The sequence below is a fragment of the Chlorocebus sabaeus genome, chromosome 6 (genome assembly GCF_047675955.1).
Source record: "Chlorocebus sabaeus isolate Y175 chromosome 6, mChlSab1.0.hap1, whole genome shotgun sequence".
Classification (NCBI taxonomy): domain Eukaryota; kingdom Metazoa; phylum Chordata; class Mammalia; order Primates; family Cercopithecidae; genus Chlorocebus; species Chlorocebus sabaeus.
This window is the reverse complement of record NC_132909.1, coordinates 9,583,314-9,601,678: the sequence shown is the minus strand read 5'-3', so window position 1 is coordinate 9,601,678 and position 18,365 is coordinate 9,583,314. Positions and strand designations below refer to the sequence as shown.

Sequence of the window (18,365 nt, the reverse complement as noted above, 5' to 3'; positions counted from 1 at the left end):
GACCAAAGACTAAAAACCATGGTGTGTGAGGAGTCAGTGAAGGAACGAGGTGCTGAGTCCGCAAACGAGATTCAAGGGAGACCCTTGTCTTCAAATATTTCAAAGAATATCTTCGGGGAGGAGGGGTTTTTATTCCAGGAGAACCCCAGTGGTAAGCGGGGGACTCAGGCACAGGCCACAAACATTCCAACCTGTAGGAGCCAGGCAGGAAACCCCAGTGGGTGAAGCGCCTATTAAGGGAGTAGTGGGGGCCGGGCGCGGTGGCTCATGCCTGTAATCCCAGCACTTTGGGAGGCCGAGGCGGGCGGATCACAAGGTCAGGAGATCGAGACCATGCTGAAACCCCGTCTCTACTAAAAATAGAAAAAATTAGCCGGGCGCGGTGGCGGGCGCCTGTAGTCCCAGCTACTCGGGAGGCTGAGGCAGGAGAATGGCGTGAACCCGGGAGGCGGAGCTTGCAGTGAGCTGAGATTGCGCCACTGCACTCCAGCCTGGGCGACAGAGCGAGACTGTCTCAAAAAAAAAAAAAAAAAAAGGGAGTAGTGGGGACAGGGCCACGTCCAGAGGGGCAGCCTCCAATCAGCACACATTCGGTAACGGGGCCTGAAGTTTCTTTTCTTTTCTTTCTGAGATGGCATCTTGCTTTGCAGCCCAGACTGGAGTGCAGTGGTACAATCATAGCTCTCTACAGCCTTGACCTCCTGGCATCAAGCAATCCTCCTGCCTCAAGCCCCAAAGTAGCTGGGACTACAGGTGTGTGCCACCACTCCCAGCTAATTTTTCAATTTTTTGAAGAGATGGGATCTCACTGTTGCCCAGGCTGGTCTTGAACTCCTGGGTTCAAAGCAGTCCTCCTGCCTTGGCCTCCCAAAGTGCTGGGATTCTAGGCATGAGCCACCACTTGGCCAGCCTGGGGTTTCTAGAACAGTGCTGTCCACTTGAAATCTGATGTGACACCCAAGGAGAGTTTAAAATAGTCTAGTGGCCACATTGAGAAAAGTAAAACAAGGCTGGATGTGGTGGCTTATGCCTGTAATCCCAGCACTTTGAAAGGCCAAGGTGGGCGGATGACTTGAGGAGGCCAGAAGTTCAAGACCAGCCTGACCAACATGGTGAAACCCCGTCTCTACTAAAAATACAAAAATTAGTCGGGTATGCCTGTAATCCCAGCCACTTGGGAATCTGAGGCACGAGAATCACTTGAAACCAGGAGGTGGAGGTTGCTGTGAGCCAAGATTACACCACTGCACTCCAGAACGAGACTCTGTCTCAAAAAAGAAAAAAGTAAAATGAAACAAGTGAAATTAATTTTAATATTTTATTTATGTCAATATATCCAAAATATCATTTCAACATGTAATCAACATAAAAATAATTAGTGAGGCATTTTCCACTCTTTGGTACTAAGTTTTTGAAATCCATTGTGTATTTACACCAATAGCACGCCTCAGTGTGGACTCGCCAGGTTTCAGGGGCTCAACGGTCACACATAACCACTGGCCACCCTACCAGACAGTACAGCTATAGAAACTCCAGTTTTTCTACGACAATTTGGACATCCATTCTGTGGGGGGTTTTAAAACGTGAAATCTGCCAGGCATGGTGGCTCACGCCTGTAATCCCAGCATTTCGGGAGGCCGAGGCAGGTGGATCATGAGGTCAGGAGTTTGAGACCATCCTGGCTAACATGGTGAAACCCCGTCTCTACTAAAAATATAAAAATTAGCTGGGCATGGTGGCGGGCGCCTGTAATCCCAGCTACTCAGGGGCTGAGGCAGGAGAATCGCTTGAACCCAGGAGGGGAGGTTGCAGTGAGCTGAGATCGCGCCACTGCACTCCAGCCTGGGCAACAGAGTGAGACTCCGTCTGCAAATAAAATAAAATAAAATGTGAAATCAGGCCAGGTGTGGTGACTCACACCTATAATCCCAGCACTTTGGGAGGCCGAGGTGGGTGGATCACAAGGTCAGGAGTTCAAGACCAGCCTGATCAACATGGTGAAACCCCACCTCTACTAAAAATACAAAAATTAACCAAAAAACACAAAAATTAACAAATACAAAATTTATAATTTGTATTTGTAAAAATACGAAAATTAACTACAACCAGCGGGTGCCTGTAGTCCCAGCTATTCAGGAGGCTGAGGCAGGAGCATTGCTTGAACCCAGGAGGCGGAGGTTGCAGGGACCCGAGATGGCGCCACTGCACTTCAGCCTGGGTGACAGAGCAAGACTCCATCTCAAAAAAAGAAATTGAAATCGGTGGGCAACAAATACAAAATAAACGTTGGGTAGGCCAAATGAAACACACCGCCCGGGGCCATCGTGGCCTGCAGAGCACTAGTTCACAAAGCGGACGAAAGGATACGAGATGTGGGGAATCAAATTTGGGTTCCATTAGTCCTTTTCTGGAGGCTTCCTGTGTGGCTGGCCCTGTACCTGGAGGTGTAGAAATAACTACGTGGTCCCACTGGGCGTAGAGAGAAAACAGCAGCAGCGCAGGGAGACAGGAAGTGTTCTGACACGGAAATGAAAGGACTCAGCGCTAGACATCCCTCTGGATAAGCTTGGGTGTGTCACTGGGCCTGAGTTGTATTGGCTATAAAACTAAATAACTAGACAGATTTTTTTTTTTTTTTTTCCAAAGACAGGATCTCTGTTGCCCAGGCTAGAGTGCAGTAGAGTGATCACGGCTCACTGCAGCCTCAACTTCCTGGGTTCAAACAATCTTCCCACCTCAGCCTCCTGAGTAGCTGGGACCAAAGGTGCAGGCCGCCATGCCCAGTTAGTTTTTTGTTTTTTATTTATTATTTTTTTGAGATGGAGTCTCACTCTGTCACCGAGGCTGGAGTGCAACGGCTCAGTCTCGGCTCACTGCAACCTCTGCCTCCCAGGTTCAAGTGATTCACCTGCCTCAGCCTCCTGAATAGTTGGGACTACAGGCGCATGCCACCCAGCTAATTTTTGTATTTGTAGTAGAGATAGGGTTTCACTATGTTGGCCAGGCTGGTCTCGAATTCCTGACCTCGTGATCCACCCACCTTGGCCTCCCAAAGTGCTGGGATTACAGGCGTGAGCCACCGCGTCCGGCCTCTTTTTTTTTTTTTTAAAGAGGGTGTCTCACTCTTTTGCTCAGGCTGGTCTTGAACTCCTGAGCCCAAACAATTCTCTCACCTCCACTTCCCAAAGTGCTGGGATTACAGGCGTGAGCCACTGCATTCAGCTAAGGAACTGAACCGGATTTAGACGGATGCTTTTCAGACTGTTCAAAGAGATGCCAGCCGGGCGCGGTGGCTCATGCCTATAATCCTAGCACTTTGGGAGGCCAAGGCGGGTGGATCATCTCAGGTCAGGAGTTCAAGACCAGCCTGGCCAACATGGTGAAACCCCACCTCTAAAAAATACAAAAATTGGGCTGGGCACAGTGGCTCACACCTGTAATCCCAGCACTTTGGGAGGCCAAGGCAGGTGGATCACTAGGAAAGGAGTTCAAGACCAGCCTCGCCAAGAAGGTGAAACCCCGTCTCTACTAAAAATACAAAAATTAGCCAGGCGTGGTGGTGGGCGCCTGTAATCTCAGCTACTTGGGAGGCTGAGGCAGAGAACTGCTTGAATCTGGGAGGCGGAGTTTGCAGTGAGCCAAGATCGCGTCACTGCACTCCAGCCTGGGTGACAGAGCGAGACTTTATATTAAAAAAAAAAAAAGAAAAAAGAAAATTAGCTGGGCACAATGGCAGGCACCTGTAGTCCCAGCTACTCGGGAGGCTGAGGCAGGAGAATCGCTTGAGCCTGGGAGGCAGAGGTTGCAGTGAGCTGAGATTGTGCCACTGTACTCCAGCCTGGACCATGAAGCAAGACTCTGTCTCAAAAAAACAAAAACAAAAAAACAAAAAAAAAAAGAGAGAGAGATGCCTCGGGGCTGGGTGTGGTGGCTCACGCCTGTAACCCCAGCAGTTGGGAGGCTGAGGCTGGAAGACTTAAAGTCAGGAGTGTTTGAGACCAGCCTGGCCAACATGGTGAAATCCTGTCTCTACCAAAAGATACAAAAAGGAGACCGGGCGCGGTGGCTCACACCTGTAATCCCAGAAACTTTGGGAGGCTGAGCCAGGTGGATCACCTGAGGTTGGGAGTTCAAGACCAGCCTGGCCAACATGGTGAAACCCCGTCTCTAAAAAATACAAAAATTAGCTGTGTGTGGTGGCGGGCACCTGTAGTCACAGCTACTTGGGAGGCTGAGGTAGGAGAACTGCTTGAACCCAGGAGGCAGAGGTTGCAGCAAGGTGAGATCGCATCACCGCAGTCCGGCCTGGGTAACAGAGGAAGACTCTGTCTCAAAAAAAAAAAAAAAAAAAAAAAAAAAAAAAAAAAATTAGCCAGGTTTGATGGTACACGCCTGTAGTCCCAGCTACTCTGGAGGCTGAGGTAGGAAAATCACTTGAACCAGGGAGGCAGAGGTTGCAGTGAGAGAAGATCGTGCCACAGCATTCCAGCCTGGGAGAGTGAGACCACAGCATTCCAGCTTGGGAGAGTGAGAAAAAAAAAAAAAAAAAAGAAAAAAAAGAGGCGCCTTGGGTTGAGCAGGCAGCAATACAACCCCTTCCCCAGTCAACCCCAGCGAGTGAGCAGCCCTGCTCCTGTTTTCCATATTGGGCTTCCAGGCACAAATCTAAACAGAAGGTCCCTTGACTTAAGAGAAATAAACAACCACCAAAAAAACACTGAAAAACCACATAGCGTTGTTTAAACACACAAGCTTTGGCATCACAAAGCCCAGGTGCAAAGCTCACCTTTGCCACTCACCCCTCTGAACCTGTTTCCTCATCCACAAACTGCCCCCTCTGTAGGGATGCCGTGAGGGTCGCGGGAGCTCATCCACGCAACACACGTGCCTGGTCCATTTCAAGAGCTCAGGAAACGCCAGCTCCCGGCCTCCTCAGGCTTCCAGAGCCAGGCTCCAGGGAAGCCGCAGGCAGTTATACAGTTTAGGAAGGTCTTAGAGGACATCTAGGAAGTTTGACTTAGTCAAGGGTCAAAAATCCAAAAGCTAACAACAGCCAGGCAGGTAACATAAGTGAAGAAAGTAGGCCAGGTGTGAGGCCAATCTGGAGACAAGGAAAATATTTCACTTTCCTCTTAACTTCACAAACAAACAAAAATAACCACATGGTGTCAGCCCAATAATAAATGTAACAAGCCTGCAGCCAAGTCCTGGGGACTGTGGTGAAAAGAGCTGCGTCCCATCCATTCAGATCCAGCCATCTGTTGCCATCCAGAAATGAGGACCCAGCATTGTTAGACTGATGGTTGTTTTTTTTTTTTTTTTTTTCAAGAGAAGCCAGAAATCTAGATTCTAGACTTTAATGTGAAAATCTGGTTTTTAAAGGCTAGCGACCCATTCTTGTTTTTTTTTTTTAAGAAAACAATGCCTCAACAAAAAATGTCAAGTTAGGGTGGGACGGGGGCTGCCCACGTGTGGTCCCTGACATACATGCTCTGTTTTGTTTTTTTTTTTTTTTTGAGATGGAGTCTCACTCTGTTGCCCAGGCTGGAGTGCAGTGGCGCAATCTCGGCTCACTGAAACCTTCGCCTCCTGGGTTCAAGCAGTTCTCCTGCCTCAGCCTCCTGAGTAGCTGGGACTACAGGTGTGCACCACCACGCCCAGCTAATTTTTTTCGTATTTTTAGTAGAGACGGGGTTTCACCATGTTGGCCAGGCCGGTGATCCTGACCTCAGGTGATCCACCTGCCTCGGCCGCCCAAAGTGCTGGGATTACAGGCATGAGCCACCGCGCCCAGCCAATGCTCGTGAAGGTCCTCTGCAACCCTGAGGGTTTGGAGAACCATCAGACAAGTTCTGTGCCAAGGTAAGAAGACTCTTCAAGATTCTCTCCAAAACTTCTTCCCAGCAGCACCGCAAGGAACTGCACAGCTGAGAGTCTTGGGAGACCCAGTTTCTCCTCTTCCTGCTCCTCCCAGGCCTCGTCGCCTGCAGATGGTCAACAAGGCAAAAGCAGAAGCAGAAAGAAAGGCAGGGGCGAGACCCCACACACGCCAGAGACAGAGCGGCAAGGAGCAGCGAAAGAAAGGTTTCATTTTCTTCTGTTTATTTCAAGAGAACAAAGAATCAACCATCAGTTCTGTACAAAAACATGGTGTGAGAGCCATGGGACCCTCGGCCCAGCCCCCTTCCTGCACTTGAGCCCCGGGCCCCCCTAATTTGCCAAAAAACCATGAGAAGACGAAAAAACTCAAACTCTGGGGGAAAAAATTACTATGAAAAAAAATCAGGGGAGACCTTCCTGGGCCTCCCTTTCTCCCTACCCCCAACCTAGAAATTTAGAGGGGGTTGCGGTTCATGGCCACGGCAGGAGGTGGGGCAGATGGGTGTCAGCAGATTTAGTGTTTGGCAACCAGTGGGGCTGGGGGTGGGATCTGGGAGGGAGCCGAGGGGCCTGGGGAAGGGAAAAGATCTTGGACCCTGCCCCGGCCCACAGGACACTCAAAAACACTTTATAAAAATTGGGGCCACAGAGTAGAAGAAAAATGAGTCATCAGAATCAAAAACTAAAGAGTGGAAAGATTTTTTTTTTTTCTTCTCTAAAAGGCAAAAAACTACAAACAGCCCAAGTCCTGAGCTCCCCAAGACCTGGATCCTCCACTGTCCCCCTGAAACCTGGCAGGAGGCGGGATGGGGAGCGCGAGAGGTGGGTTCTTAAAAAAGTCACCCCTGGATGGGAAAGTTCTTCATCTTCTGCCGCCTTCCTCTGCCTCCCGCCGCTGCCGAGGAGAGAGATGGAGAGGACCGGGGCTATGCCGGCAAACTCAACTTCTTCCCCTTTAGGACTGTGAGGAGAGAAAACAGGGAGGGCGTTACCGCTGGGGCCCCTGCAGGGAGGGGACAGTCTCCCACAGCCAGAGCAGGGCAGGCACACTAGATGGGCAGGTCCACAGGGAGGGAGGTCCCTGGGACTCACGAATACATTCCTGGTTTCTTTCTTTCCTACCCCTTCTCGCTACTGGCAATTCTCTTTATTTTTTTGAGACAGCATCCCACTCTACAGCCCAGGCTGGAGTGCGGTGACATAGTCACAGCTCCCTGCAGCCTTGACCTCCTCAAGCAATTCGCCCACCTCAGCCTCCCAAGGAGCTGGGACCACAGGCATGCACCACCATGCCCAGCTAATTTTTTAATGTTTTATTTGTTGTAGTGACAGGGTCTTGCTATGTTGCTCTGGAACTCCTAGGCTTAAGCACTCTCCCAAAGTGTTGGGATTACAGGCGTGAGCCACTGTGCCTGGCCAATTCTCTTTCTATGTATTTTTTTAAGGTTTTTGTTTTGTTTTGTTTTTCTCAGACAAGGTCTTACTCTGTCACCCAGGCAATCACAGCTCGCTGCAGGTTTGAACTTCCCAGACTCAGGGGATCCTCCCACCTCAGCCTCCTGAGTAGCTGGAACCACAGGTGCACGCCACAACACCCAGCTAATTTTTCTATTTTTTTGTAGAGACAGGGACTCGCCATGTTGCCCAGGCTAGTCTCAAACTCCTGGGCTCAAGCCGTCCACCCGCTGTGGCCTCTCAAAGAGCTGGGTTTATAGGTGTGAACCACCACGCCCGATCGATTCTCTCTTTACTTGTTCATTCACCATCTCCTCCACCAGAATAAAAGGGAAATGGAGGTCTTTGTCTGTCTTTTCTCCTCCTACTGTAACCCCAGAGCCTGGCACCTGGCTGGGGACACAGAAAGTGCTCAATACGTTCGTTGAATGAATAAATGAACGAATCTCAGTGGGCTGAGTCCCTGCCCTGCCTGGCCTGCACTCCAAGTGACACGGGGGCTAAGGACAGAGGCTAACGGTCTGAATTCCTAGGAGGATGGTGGGCCTGCAACCCCAGAAACCAGGTGAAGAAACGCTCCCTCCTTTGCATAATACAGGGGTAAGGAGACAGATCCCAGGCTCCAGGGAGGGCAGGAGCTGCAGAAATAGGAGGTTCCCGTCCAGCCGCCCCACATCCCAGCTACCTTTGGTGATATAGAGGTAGAAGAAATCGCAGTAGAGGACTGTCTGGACCAGGCCTGCCACGATGGCGATGAGGTCGAAGAAGCCCTCGAAATGGTAGCGCCAGATCCAGTTGAAGAGATAGAGCGTGCGGTAAACGCCCAGCGCAAACAAGTAGTGGCTGGTGATGGTCTCCGCCTCGCCAGTCTTGCTCACCATGAACAGCTGCGGCAAGATGGCCACCGACTCCAGGTAGATGGAGAAGGTCCAGAGGATCTGCAAAGAGACCAAGGACAGGATGAGGTGGGAGGGGACAGGGCGGGGGAGAAGGCAGAGGACGACATGGCAGTTACAGGTGCTGCGAAGGTGGAGAGAGAAGGAAGGTAGTCCAGGCGCTGCCACGTGCCACACACAGTTCTGCCTGAGTTACTGGTATCTCTGATTTAATCACCACCATGGCCCGGCGAGGAGATCCTCTGATTAGCACACTTATTCTACAGATGAGGAAACTGACACCAGAGAAGGTAAGATACTCGCCCAAGACCATGTAGCCAGCAAGCAGCAGAGCAATGATTCGAACCAAGGATCTGCAGTCCGTCCTCATGAACACTTTGCAGTCGAGCCTCTCTGAAAGGCAGGCTGGGTTGGAATCTTGCTTTGGAAATTTCCCTTCCTTTTTCTTCTTTTTGAGATGGAGTCTCACTCTGTCACCCAGGCTAGAGTGCAGTGGAGAGATCTCGGCTCACTGCAACCTCTGCCTCCTGGGTTCAAGCGATTCTCCCGCCTCAGCCTCCTGAGTAGCTGGGATTACAGGAGCCTGCCACCACACCCAGCTAATTTTTGTATTTTCAGTAGAGACAAGGTTTCACCATGTTGGCCAGGCTGGTCTCGAACTCCTGACCTCAGGTGGTCTGCCCACCTCGGCCTCCCAAAGTGCTGGGATTACAGGCGTACTGCGCCCGGCCCACGTGCCATTTCTTGCGGCATGCTGCATATGCTGTTCCCGCAGCAGGAAAAGCTCTTTCCCACACTGTCACACATCTGCCTACTCCATATTCGCCCAGCCTCAGCTCATCAGTCACCTCCTGAGAGGGACCCTCCCTGGCCATCCTTCCCCCAGGACTGTCACACCATCTTATCTCCTTCCTGGCCACCCACACCAGCAGTTGAACTCCGTGAAGGCTAGGATCCTACTTCTTGTTCACCCCGCGGCCGTAGCACCTAGCACAGTTCTTGAATGAGTGAGGAGATGGGAGCGAGCATCTACAAAGGGGTCCCCATGTGCTCAGCACAGGCCACCATTTAGGGAGCAGTGACAACCATCATTCGTGAGCAGGACAGGACATCATGGGACAGGGGAGAAGACATCTGCCAGCCCCCTTTCAGTTCCCAGCTCCCTGAAAGTGCCACCTGGGGTGATGTGTGATCTGCAGACACACTGAAACCTCCCCTCAGAGTGCAAAGCCAGGTGGCAGGTGTGGCTCCTCGGCTGTCTTGGTTTGTGGGAGGAAGGTGGGGGCACCAGGACCTGTTCATAACAACTCCTGCTTTTCTAGCATTTACGACATCCAAGGCACTGCTCCTTAGGGTGTTCACTGGCCTGAGCCTTAACCCCATGAGGTAGGTACTGCTATCATTCCCATTGTACAGATGAGGAAACTGAGGCCCAAGGGATAAGAAACGTGTCCGGATTCCCACTGAGGCAGGTGGAGTCCAGGACCTGCTCTCAGAATCCTCCAGAATCCTCTAGAATCCTCCAGGGAGGCTCTCGTCAAGCCAGGTTAGTTCATGCTGCTGGGACACGAAACCATGAAATTCATGCCCATTCAACTCGTACCCCTGGGGTTGCCTTTAGGGAATAGAGTCATAGCTCAGGCAGAGATAGAAGGTCTGTTGCATTTTTTTTTTTTTTCCTGAGGCCGAGTTTCGCTCGTCACCCAGGCCGGAGTGCAGTGGCGCGATCTTGGCTCACTGCAAACCTCCGCTTCGTGGGTTCAAGTGATTCTCCTGCCTTAACCTCCCAAGTGCCTGGAATTACAGGCACTCACCACCATGCCCAGCTAATTTTTGTATTTTTTTTAGTAGAGACAGGGTTTCACCACATTGGCCAAGCTGGTCTTGAACTCCTCACCTCAAGTGATCCACCCATCTCAGCCTCCCAAAGTGCTGGGATTATAGGCGTGAGCCACTGCACCCAACCTTATTGCATTTTTATCTATTCCATGATGTCGAAGTTTTTATTTTTATTTTTTATTTTTTATTTTTTTGAGACGGTGTCTTGCTCTGTCACCCAGGTTGGAATGCAGTGATGCGATCTCAGCTCACTGCAACCTCTGCTGGCCAGGTTCAAGTGATTCTCCTGCCTCAGCTTCCCGAGTAGCTGGGATTATAGGTGCGTGCCACCACGCCCGGCTAATTTTTGTATTTTTAGCAGAGATGGGGTTTCAGCATCTTGGCCAGACTGGTCTTAACTCCTGACCTCGTGATCCATGATCCACCTGTCTCAGCCTCCCAAAGTTCTGGGATTAGAGGCATAAGCCGCTGCACCTAGCCTGTCTGAATTTTTTAAGAATATTTTCCTTAGGCCAGGCATGGCAGCTCACACCTGTAATCCCAGCACTTTGGAAGGCTGAGGCAGGCGGATCACTTGAGGCCAGGAGTTCAAGACCACCCTGGTCAACATGGCAAAACCGTCTCTCCTAAAAATACAAAAAAATTTTACCTGGGCATGGTGGCCGCTGCCTGTAATCCCAGCTACTCGGGATGCTGAGGCATGAGACTCTCTTGAACCCGGGAAGCGGAGGTTGCAGTGAGCTAGGATCATGCCACCACACTCTGGGCGACACAGCAAGGCTCAAAAAAAAAAAGAGGCCTGGGTTCTGGTCTGGCCTCCTCCACCTTTAGCAAGCCGCACTACCTCCCTCAGCCTCAGTCAGTCTCCCTATCCTCAAAATGGGTCTAGTAATCCCTAGTCAAGAGAACAGTTACGAGTTAAGTCAAGGGCTTGGATAAGTGATCCAAGGAAGGTGATAACAATATATTTGCAAAGTCCAGGATTCCCGCCACAGTATGATGCAGCTTCCCTCTGATATCTCTGACCCATGGGCCAAAGTCACCCTCTGTTGGATTTGTCTGGCCTGTACAGTGCTTTTAGAGCTATATTTTGAAGGCCAGGCACAGTGGCTCATGTCTGTAGTCCTAGCACTTTGGGAAGCCGAGATGGGAGGATTGCTTAAGACCAGGAGTTTGAGACCAGCCTGGTCAACGTGGCGAAACCCCATCTCTACTAAAAACACAAAAATTAGCCAAGCATGGCGGCATGCGTCTGTAATCCCAGCTACTCAGGAGGCTGAGGCAGGAGAAACGCTTGACCTGGGAGGCGGGAGTTGCAGTGAGCCAAGATCACGCCACTGCACTCCAGCCTGGGCGACAGAGCGAGACTCCGTCTCGAAAAAAAAAAGAAGAAAGAAAGGAAGAAAGGAAGAAAGAAAGAAGGAAGGAAAGAAGGAAGGAAAGAAGGAAGGAAAGAAGGAAAGAAGGAAGAGAGAGAGAGAGAGAAAGAGAGAAAGAAAGAAAGAAAGAGAGAGAGAGAGAAAAAGAAAGAAAGAAAGAAAGAAAGAAAGAAAGAAAGAAAGAAAGAAAGAAAGGAAACGAAGGAAAGAAAGAAAAAGTTTGAATCTGTGACTAAAATTTTAAAATGCGACATCTCGCCTGAAAACTCCTGAATTATGGCTTCTGCTGAAAAGATCAGCACATCTGGCCACCCAGGCCTATCTTCCTATAAGGCAGGAGTGGGCATAGGTAAGAAAAGGTTGCCCTGAATTTATTATTCCTGCCAGGCCCCAGGAGGCAAGAGATCGCAAACTTAGCATCGGTTCTCCCAAAATTCCTCCCAGGAGTTTGTACAGGTTCCAGCAAAAACATCATGGAATGAAAAATCGTAACAGCAAACATTTAAAAGTATGAGAGATGGGACTAAACACTTCAGTCACTGAACACTGAAACGGCACTTCCTACCTCACCCCAGACACTGTGCTTTATTCATACCAACCTCTCATTTGAACCCAATGACACAGGAACTGATTATCTCCATTTTACAGATGAGGAAACTGAGGCACAGGGTAGTTATGTGATTTGCCCAGAATCCCATAGCTGCTATGTGGTAGAGGCAGGATCCAAATCTTTACACTCTGATTCTAGAGTCTTTATGTGTTCTGACACCAGGCAATGCTGCAAAATCTCAGTAAATTCTCACAATGACCTGATCACAACTTTACAAATGTGGAAACCGAGGTACAGAGAGGTCAAGTCACATGCCCAGGATCATGCTAATAGAAACTAGCAGATTTGGGGCCAGGCGTGGTGGCTCATGCCTGAGGTCAGGAGTTCGAGACCAGCCTGGCCAATATGTTGAAACCCTGTCTCTACTAAAAATACAAAAATTATACTGGCGTGGTGGTGGGCAAATCTGCAATCTCAGCTACTCAGGAGACTGAGGCAGGACAATCACTTGAACCTGGAAGGTGGAGGTTGCAGTGAGCCAGAATCGTGCCACTGCCTCCAGTCTGGGCAACCAAGTGAGACTGTTTCAGAAAAAAGAAAGAAAGAAAGAAAAAAGAAACTAGCAGATTTGGAATTCAAATTCAAGAAGGCTGGGCCAGGTGTGGTGGCTCACACCTATAATCCCAGCACTTTGGGAGGCCAAGACAGGCAGATTATTTGAGCCCAGGAGTTTGAGACCAGCCTGGTCAACATGCGAAACCCTGTCTCGACTAAAAATACAAAAATTAGCAGAGCATGGTGATGTGCACCTGTCTTCCCAACTACTCGGGAGGCTGAGGCAGGATAATTGCTTGAACCTGGGAGGCAGGGGTTGCAGTGAGCCGAGATCGTGCCACTGCACTCCAGCCTGGGCAACAGAGTGAGACTCTGTCTCCAAAAAAAAAAAAGGTCCCTAAGCCTCAGTTTCCTCATCTGTAAAATGAGGCTGCTGAGAAAGGTAAGTAGGTGAAATGCTGAGGGTAGCGACTGACACATAGTGAGTCTTGCTGCTGTTGTGTGAATCTCCTCTGACCCCACAGCCCATGCACTGAACTTATGCGTCCTAAAATGAGGCAGTTGGGGCATACCCTGCAGAAGGAAGCCTGTGAGAGGGTCTCCTGTCACCACTACTCTGCCACAACTATCCCCCCAAATAAGGAGTCACAGCAAGGCGCCTACCTCCAGAGGGGTGAAGTCATGATTGACCAGGAATGCCAGAATGGCTGTGGGAACGACCAGGAACTCCACTCTGAATGTGTCATGGTTCCCATCGTAAGTGGCTTTGAACTTGCTATAAATCAACCAGACCGTGGTGAAGGAGCAGGCTATGTAGACCACCTGAGGAGGAGGATGATGAGAAGGGGCCTCAACTCACAGGCCAGGGTCTGTGCCCCAGCAGGCTCAGACCCAGGAGTCCAGACCCCTCCCTCAGACCCAGGAGTGCAGGCCCCCAGCTCCTCCTCCCTCAGACCCAGGAGTCCAGATCCCCAGACCCTCCTCCCTCACACCCAGGAGTCCAGACCCCCGGTCCCTCCTCCCTCAGACCCAGGAGTCCAGGCCCCCAGCCCCTCCTCCCTCAGACTCAGGAGTCCAGACCCCCAACCCCTCCTCCCTCAGACCCAGGAGTCTGGGACCCACACCCAGCTCCAGTGCTTCAGTGGGGGCCAGAGGGGTGGGGAGGAGCCTCTACCTTCATACACGTGTTGTAGAGTGAGATGTAGTTGGTGAAGAGGTCCAGATATCGGGCAGTGAACACCACAGCAAACAGGACCTGGCTCTTCCCTGAAATTCCTGTGGTCCAGAGAGAGACAGAGAGAGGGAAAGAGAGAGAGAGAGGGGGAGAGAGAGAGAGCGAGAAAGAGAGAGAGGAGGCTGGGGGTGGGCTGCATGGGCAATAAACTAAGGCACGGCGCCCGGGACCAGCCTGGAGGCAGCTCTGGAGTGCAGCTGTCCCCGGAGGCCTCCCCAGCCCGCCCCGCCTCATCAGGGCCCTTTCCCACGGCCCACAGCCAGGGGGCAGCCCAGGCCCCCGAAGCTACTCCAGCCCGAGGCTCCGTCCCAGACTAGGCCTCATGGCCACCCCTGACCCCCTCAGGGTCCTCCTTCAGTCCGGACCTGAGGTGGGGCCTAGGGAGGACCTCCCCTGACCTCAGCCCCCCGATCTGGTCACCTTCCTCCCGTTCCCTTCCTGGCCGCCACGGTCCACGTCACCAACTCACAGCCACCTCCCCGCCTGCCATGGTTCCCTGTTCCCGGTCCGTGAACCCTCGGGCTGCCCAGACCGGGGCTGGGGGTGGCTGAATTGGGGGCCTAAAGCCATTCACATCAAACTGTATGCACCCCCGCCAGTCTGGGGAAGGGAGCTGATCCCCTGGAGACCCAGAACCTAGAAGAGAGATCCCCAGCAAGCAGTGGGGGTGGAACCTGTGCCCCTAGTGCCCCCAAACCCTGCCTGAGTCCTGGGACGCCCCCAACCCCCGCCCTCAATCTCTCTCCTTCGCCAGCCCTGGTGGGCCTCTCACCGGCACACGAGCGGGACTTCCAGATTTTGAGCAGTAGCAAGATGATGGCGAGGAGGTGGGAGAGGTCTCCCAGGAATCGGAAGAGATTCATGGCTGGGGGGCCCTGGCAGGGCTGAGTGGGAGGGAGGCAGGCTGGCGGGGGGCTGCCCCCCGAGGCTGCTGGTCTGAACGGGAGGCTGGGCTGGGGGGAAGGGAGAGGGACCCTAGGTGCGCTCCACTCCGGGGAGGGGACTCTGGGAGGGGGAGCAAAGGCCGGAGCTGGCGGCGGAGCTGGAGCCGGGAAGAGGGAGGAGAGCGGGAGGGGGAGGAGTCCGGGCCGGGAGGCTCCGCCCCCGAGGGCGGGGCCCGGATCCCCGGCGCCCCCTATCGCCCACCTCCTGCTTTGCCGTGGCGGCGCTAAATGCACCCCCAAAGCTGCCCCTTAGGAACTTGGGAGGGTCGCAGGGTTTGGAAAGTGCCAAATCCGGCACCGGCTTGCCCAGGCAGTCTGTGTCTCTGGAAGGGACGCAGTCCAGTACACCACCCTCAGCCCTTGCAGGGATGTAGAGGCTGCCCTCTGAGCTTTAAAAATCCTGCAGGAACCCAGAGGCTCAGCTGCCAGCTTCTGCCCCTTTCAGGCACTCTAGCTCCAATCCCCTAGAAGACAAGAAAGATACCCCACCCACTTCCTCCCCTAGACCCAGGACTCAAGGCCCCAGCCCGTTTGTCAGACCTAGCAGTCTAGGTCCCCAGCCCCTCCTCCCTCAGACCCAGGAGTCCAGGCCCCCAGCCCCCTCCTCCCTCAGACCTAGGAGTCCAGGCCCCCGGCCCCTCCTCCCTCAGACCCAGGAGTCCAGATCCCCAGCTCCTCCTCCCTCAGACCCAGGAGGCCAGACCCCAGCCCCTCCTCCCTCAGACCCAGGAGTCCAGTCCCCACAGCCCCTCCTCCCTCAGACCCAGGAGTCCAGTCCCCACAGCCCCTCCTCCCTCAGACCCAGGAGTCCAGACACCCAGCCCCTCCTCCCTCAGACCCAGGAGTCCAGACCCCCGGCCCCTCCTCCCTCAGACCCAGGAGTCCAGATCCCCGGCCCCTCCTCCCTCAGACCCAGGAGTCCAGGGCCCCGGCCCCTCCTCCCTCAGACCCAGGAGTCCAGGGCCCCGGCCCCTCCTCCCTCAGACCCAGGAGTCCAGGTCCCCGGCCCCTCCTCCCTCAGACCCAGGAGTCCAGGTCCCCGGCCCCTCCTCCCTCAGACCCAGGAGTCCAGGGCCCCGGCCCCTCCTCCCTCAGACCCAGGAGTCCAGATCCCCGGCCCCTCCTCCCTCAGACCCAGGAGTCCAGGGCCCCGGCCCCTCCTCCCTCAGACCCAGGAGTCCAGGTCCCCGGCCCCTCCTCCCTCAGACCCAGGAGTCCAGGTCCCCGGCCCCTCCTCCCTCAGACCCAGGAGTCCAGGTCCCCGGCCCCTCCTCCCTCAGACCCAGGAGTCCAGGGCCCCGGCCCCTCCTCCCTGAGACTCAGCAGTCCAGGGCCGCAGCCCTTTTCTCTCCTAGGATGCTGTTCCTTGGAACTTAGGGTCCCACCCCCACCATCTTATGGCTCAAGCTTCCTAACCTTAAGAATCTAGATCTACGGTTTCTTTCTCCCTTTACGACCCACACATTTAGGCCCTGATTCTCTTCTTTTTCAGGAATGTGCACCTCACCCTGCTCTCCCAGGCCTTGAGGATGAAGGAAACAGGAACCCCACCTAGGAGGCTCAAGGCTGAAACTCTGACCCAAACTACCTCAGGAGCCCCTGGCCCTGGCTTCCCCCCGCTCCAGAATTTCTGCCCTGCCCACACACACACACACCCCCTTCCACCCTCAGAGGCCCAGCTGTCCTGCCCCATGCTCTACCCTAGAGCCGCACGGTGGCTTTATAAAAGTGCCGGGCCCAGCCCCCTAGGAGGGGAATAGTGGGCATCCGGGTGTGGGACCCTCGGGGAACAGCCTGTGGTCTGGACTCCTGCATCTACGAGGAGACAGATGCTGCTTCCCTTCTGGATGATGGGGTACCCACAGGTGATGGAGGCCAGGGTCCCTCAATAAAAGAAGGGGAGCAGGCATGTTGGTTTCTTCAGAGGGCTGGAAGGATTGGGTACCCAAGGGGGACATCCACGAGTCTTGGGTCCCTGAAGGTGGCTTGTACTGGGGGAGAGTCGGGATGACAGAGTCCTTAAAAGAGACTCTGACTTGGAGGCGGGCCCCAAATTGCTGGGTCCCAGTGGAGAAGGGACTCCTGGGTCTGAGGGAGAAGGGACCGGGGGGCGGGACTCCTGGGTCCACGGTGGAGACCTGGTTTTCAGGCCTGGCCTTCTGGGGCAATAAAAGCCACAGATTGGGTCTTAGTATGGTGAACACTGAAGTCAGGGAAAGGCCTCCTGTTTCCAGAGCCTCAAGGCAGGGATGGGGCAGAGGGCAACCACCCCCAGACCTGAAGTCTAGCTCTGAAGCTGATGTCTCCATACCGGGTTCTGAGTCCCTGCCTGCCGGTCCCCAGCCCGACGTCTTCCTTCCGTTTTATTTTCAGCCCCTCACTCCCCTGTCCCAGGAGGAAGGCAGAGGCTGGTAGCTGGGGGTGGGGGGCGGCCCCCTCCCCAAGCCTGGCAGGAGGAGGGGTCCCCAGGGAGGCCAGGAGGGGGGGCTGTGGGTCTCCCGGCAGTGGCGGACGGGGACTGAATGTTAATCGCATCCCGAGTGAGTGTGTGTGTGCGAGAACACAGCAAGTGTGTGAGTCCCTCCCGCTCCGGCTCCTCCAAGCCGCGGCCGCCGCCGCCACCCTCGCCCGCAGCCTCCCGCAGCCTCCCTCGGCCACCGGTGCCCTGCTGGGGGGTGTCGCCTGGGTGGGTCCGCCTGGCCCCCAGGGGTCTCTCGAGCGTCTGCCATCTGCCCGGTGAGGATCTGTATGTCCGGGTGTCTGAGGCTGGCTGGTGGAGGGGGGGTGTGTCTGTAAGCGCTGCGGCGGTGGAGGGAGGGAGGGGTCTGTCTATACCGACCCTGAGCCGCCTGCCTGGGTGTCATGGGGCCCCCGCTCCTTCCCCCTGGCCCCCCCAAACCCAGATGGATGGTGTGTACCTGGGTTCTGTGCCTCCTGCCTGCGTCCGGCCAGGCGTCTGGGCGTCCCCGGCTGCCTGTGTCCTCCTGTCTGTCCAAACAGCCCCTATTGGCAGTGGCAGCCTGGCCCCCATTAGACCCCCCACTCTGTGTGTGTGTGTCTGTGTGTGTGTCCCTCCTCAAGCTCTGGGGGTGTTGGGGAATCCCAGGGAAGTGAGGTTGTGCGTGTGTGCGTGTGTGTGTTTCTGCCTGTGTTTGAGAGTGGGGGCGTCTGGGGGGGTCTGGAGGTGGCCAAGCGAGGAAGGGAAAAGCAGTTCCCCAAGCAGGCAATCTCCTGCTCCTCACACACACACACACACACTAGCCACCAGCTTCAGAGGTGACCCAGACAGACAGACAGACACAGACGCTGGAAGGGGGGGTGGGGGGGCTGAGGGCACAAAGCGGGGGTGCGAGTGAGCCAGGGAGAGGTGGGACTGGACACATGGAAAGGGGGGAGGAGCCGGGGCTGAAGCGGCAGAGGGGGGCACCCCGGGTGGGCGGAGGGGGGATCCCCACGGGGTCGGGGCGGCAAGAGGACGCCCCGACAGCCTCCGCAATGTCCGGGGCCCAACTTCCAGAGCAACATGTGTAGCCACGTCCTCGCCTAGTCCAGGTGGCCGCAACCTTGGGGGAGAGACAGGGCAGGACAGGACCAAGGAAGAGGAAGGAGAGACGGAGCCAGGGACAGACAGGA

The 18,365-nt window shown here is 54.2% G+C and overlaps 1 protein-coding gene across 1 annotated transcript; it reads right to left on the bottom strand.

Annotated features, from left to right (window-relative positions):
- Positions 1–6,085: 6,085 nt before the first annotated feature.
- Positions 6,086–14,868, bottom strand: KDELR1 (KDEL endoplasmic reticulum protein retention receptor 1). The gene is made up of 5 exons (XM_007997422.3): positions 14,561–14,868; positions 13,729–13,829; positions 13,218–13,376; positions 8,021–8,273; positions 6,086–6,841 (listed from the first exon to the last, which is right to left on the bottom strand). Exons 1-5 carry the CDS (start codon positions 14,649–14,651, stop codon positions 6,807–6,809), a joined length of 639 nt encoding a protein of 212 aa, XP_007995613.1. The 5' UTR covers positions 14,652–14,868; the 3' UTR covers positions 6,086–6,806.
- Positions 14,869–18,365: the final 3,497 nt, after the last annotated feature.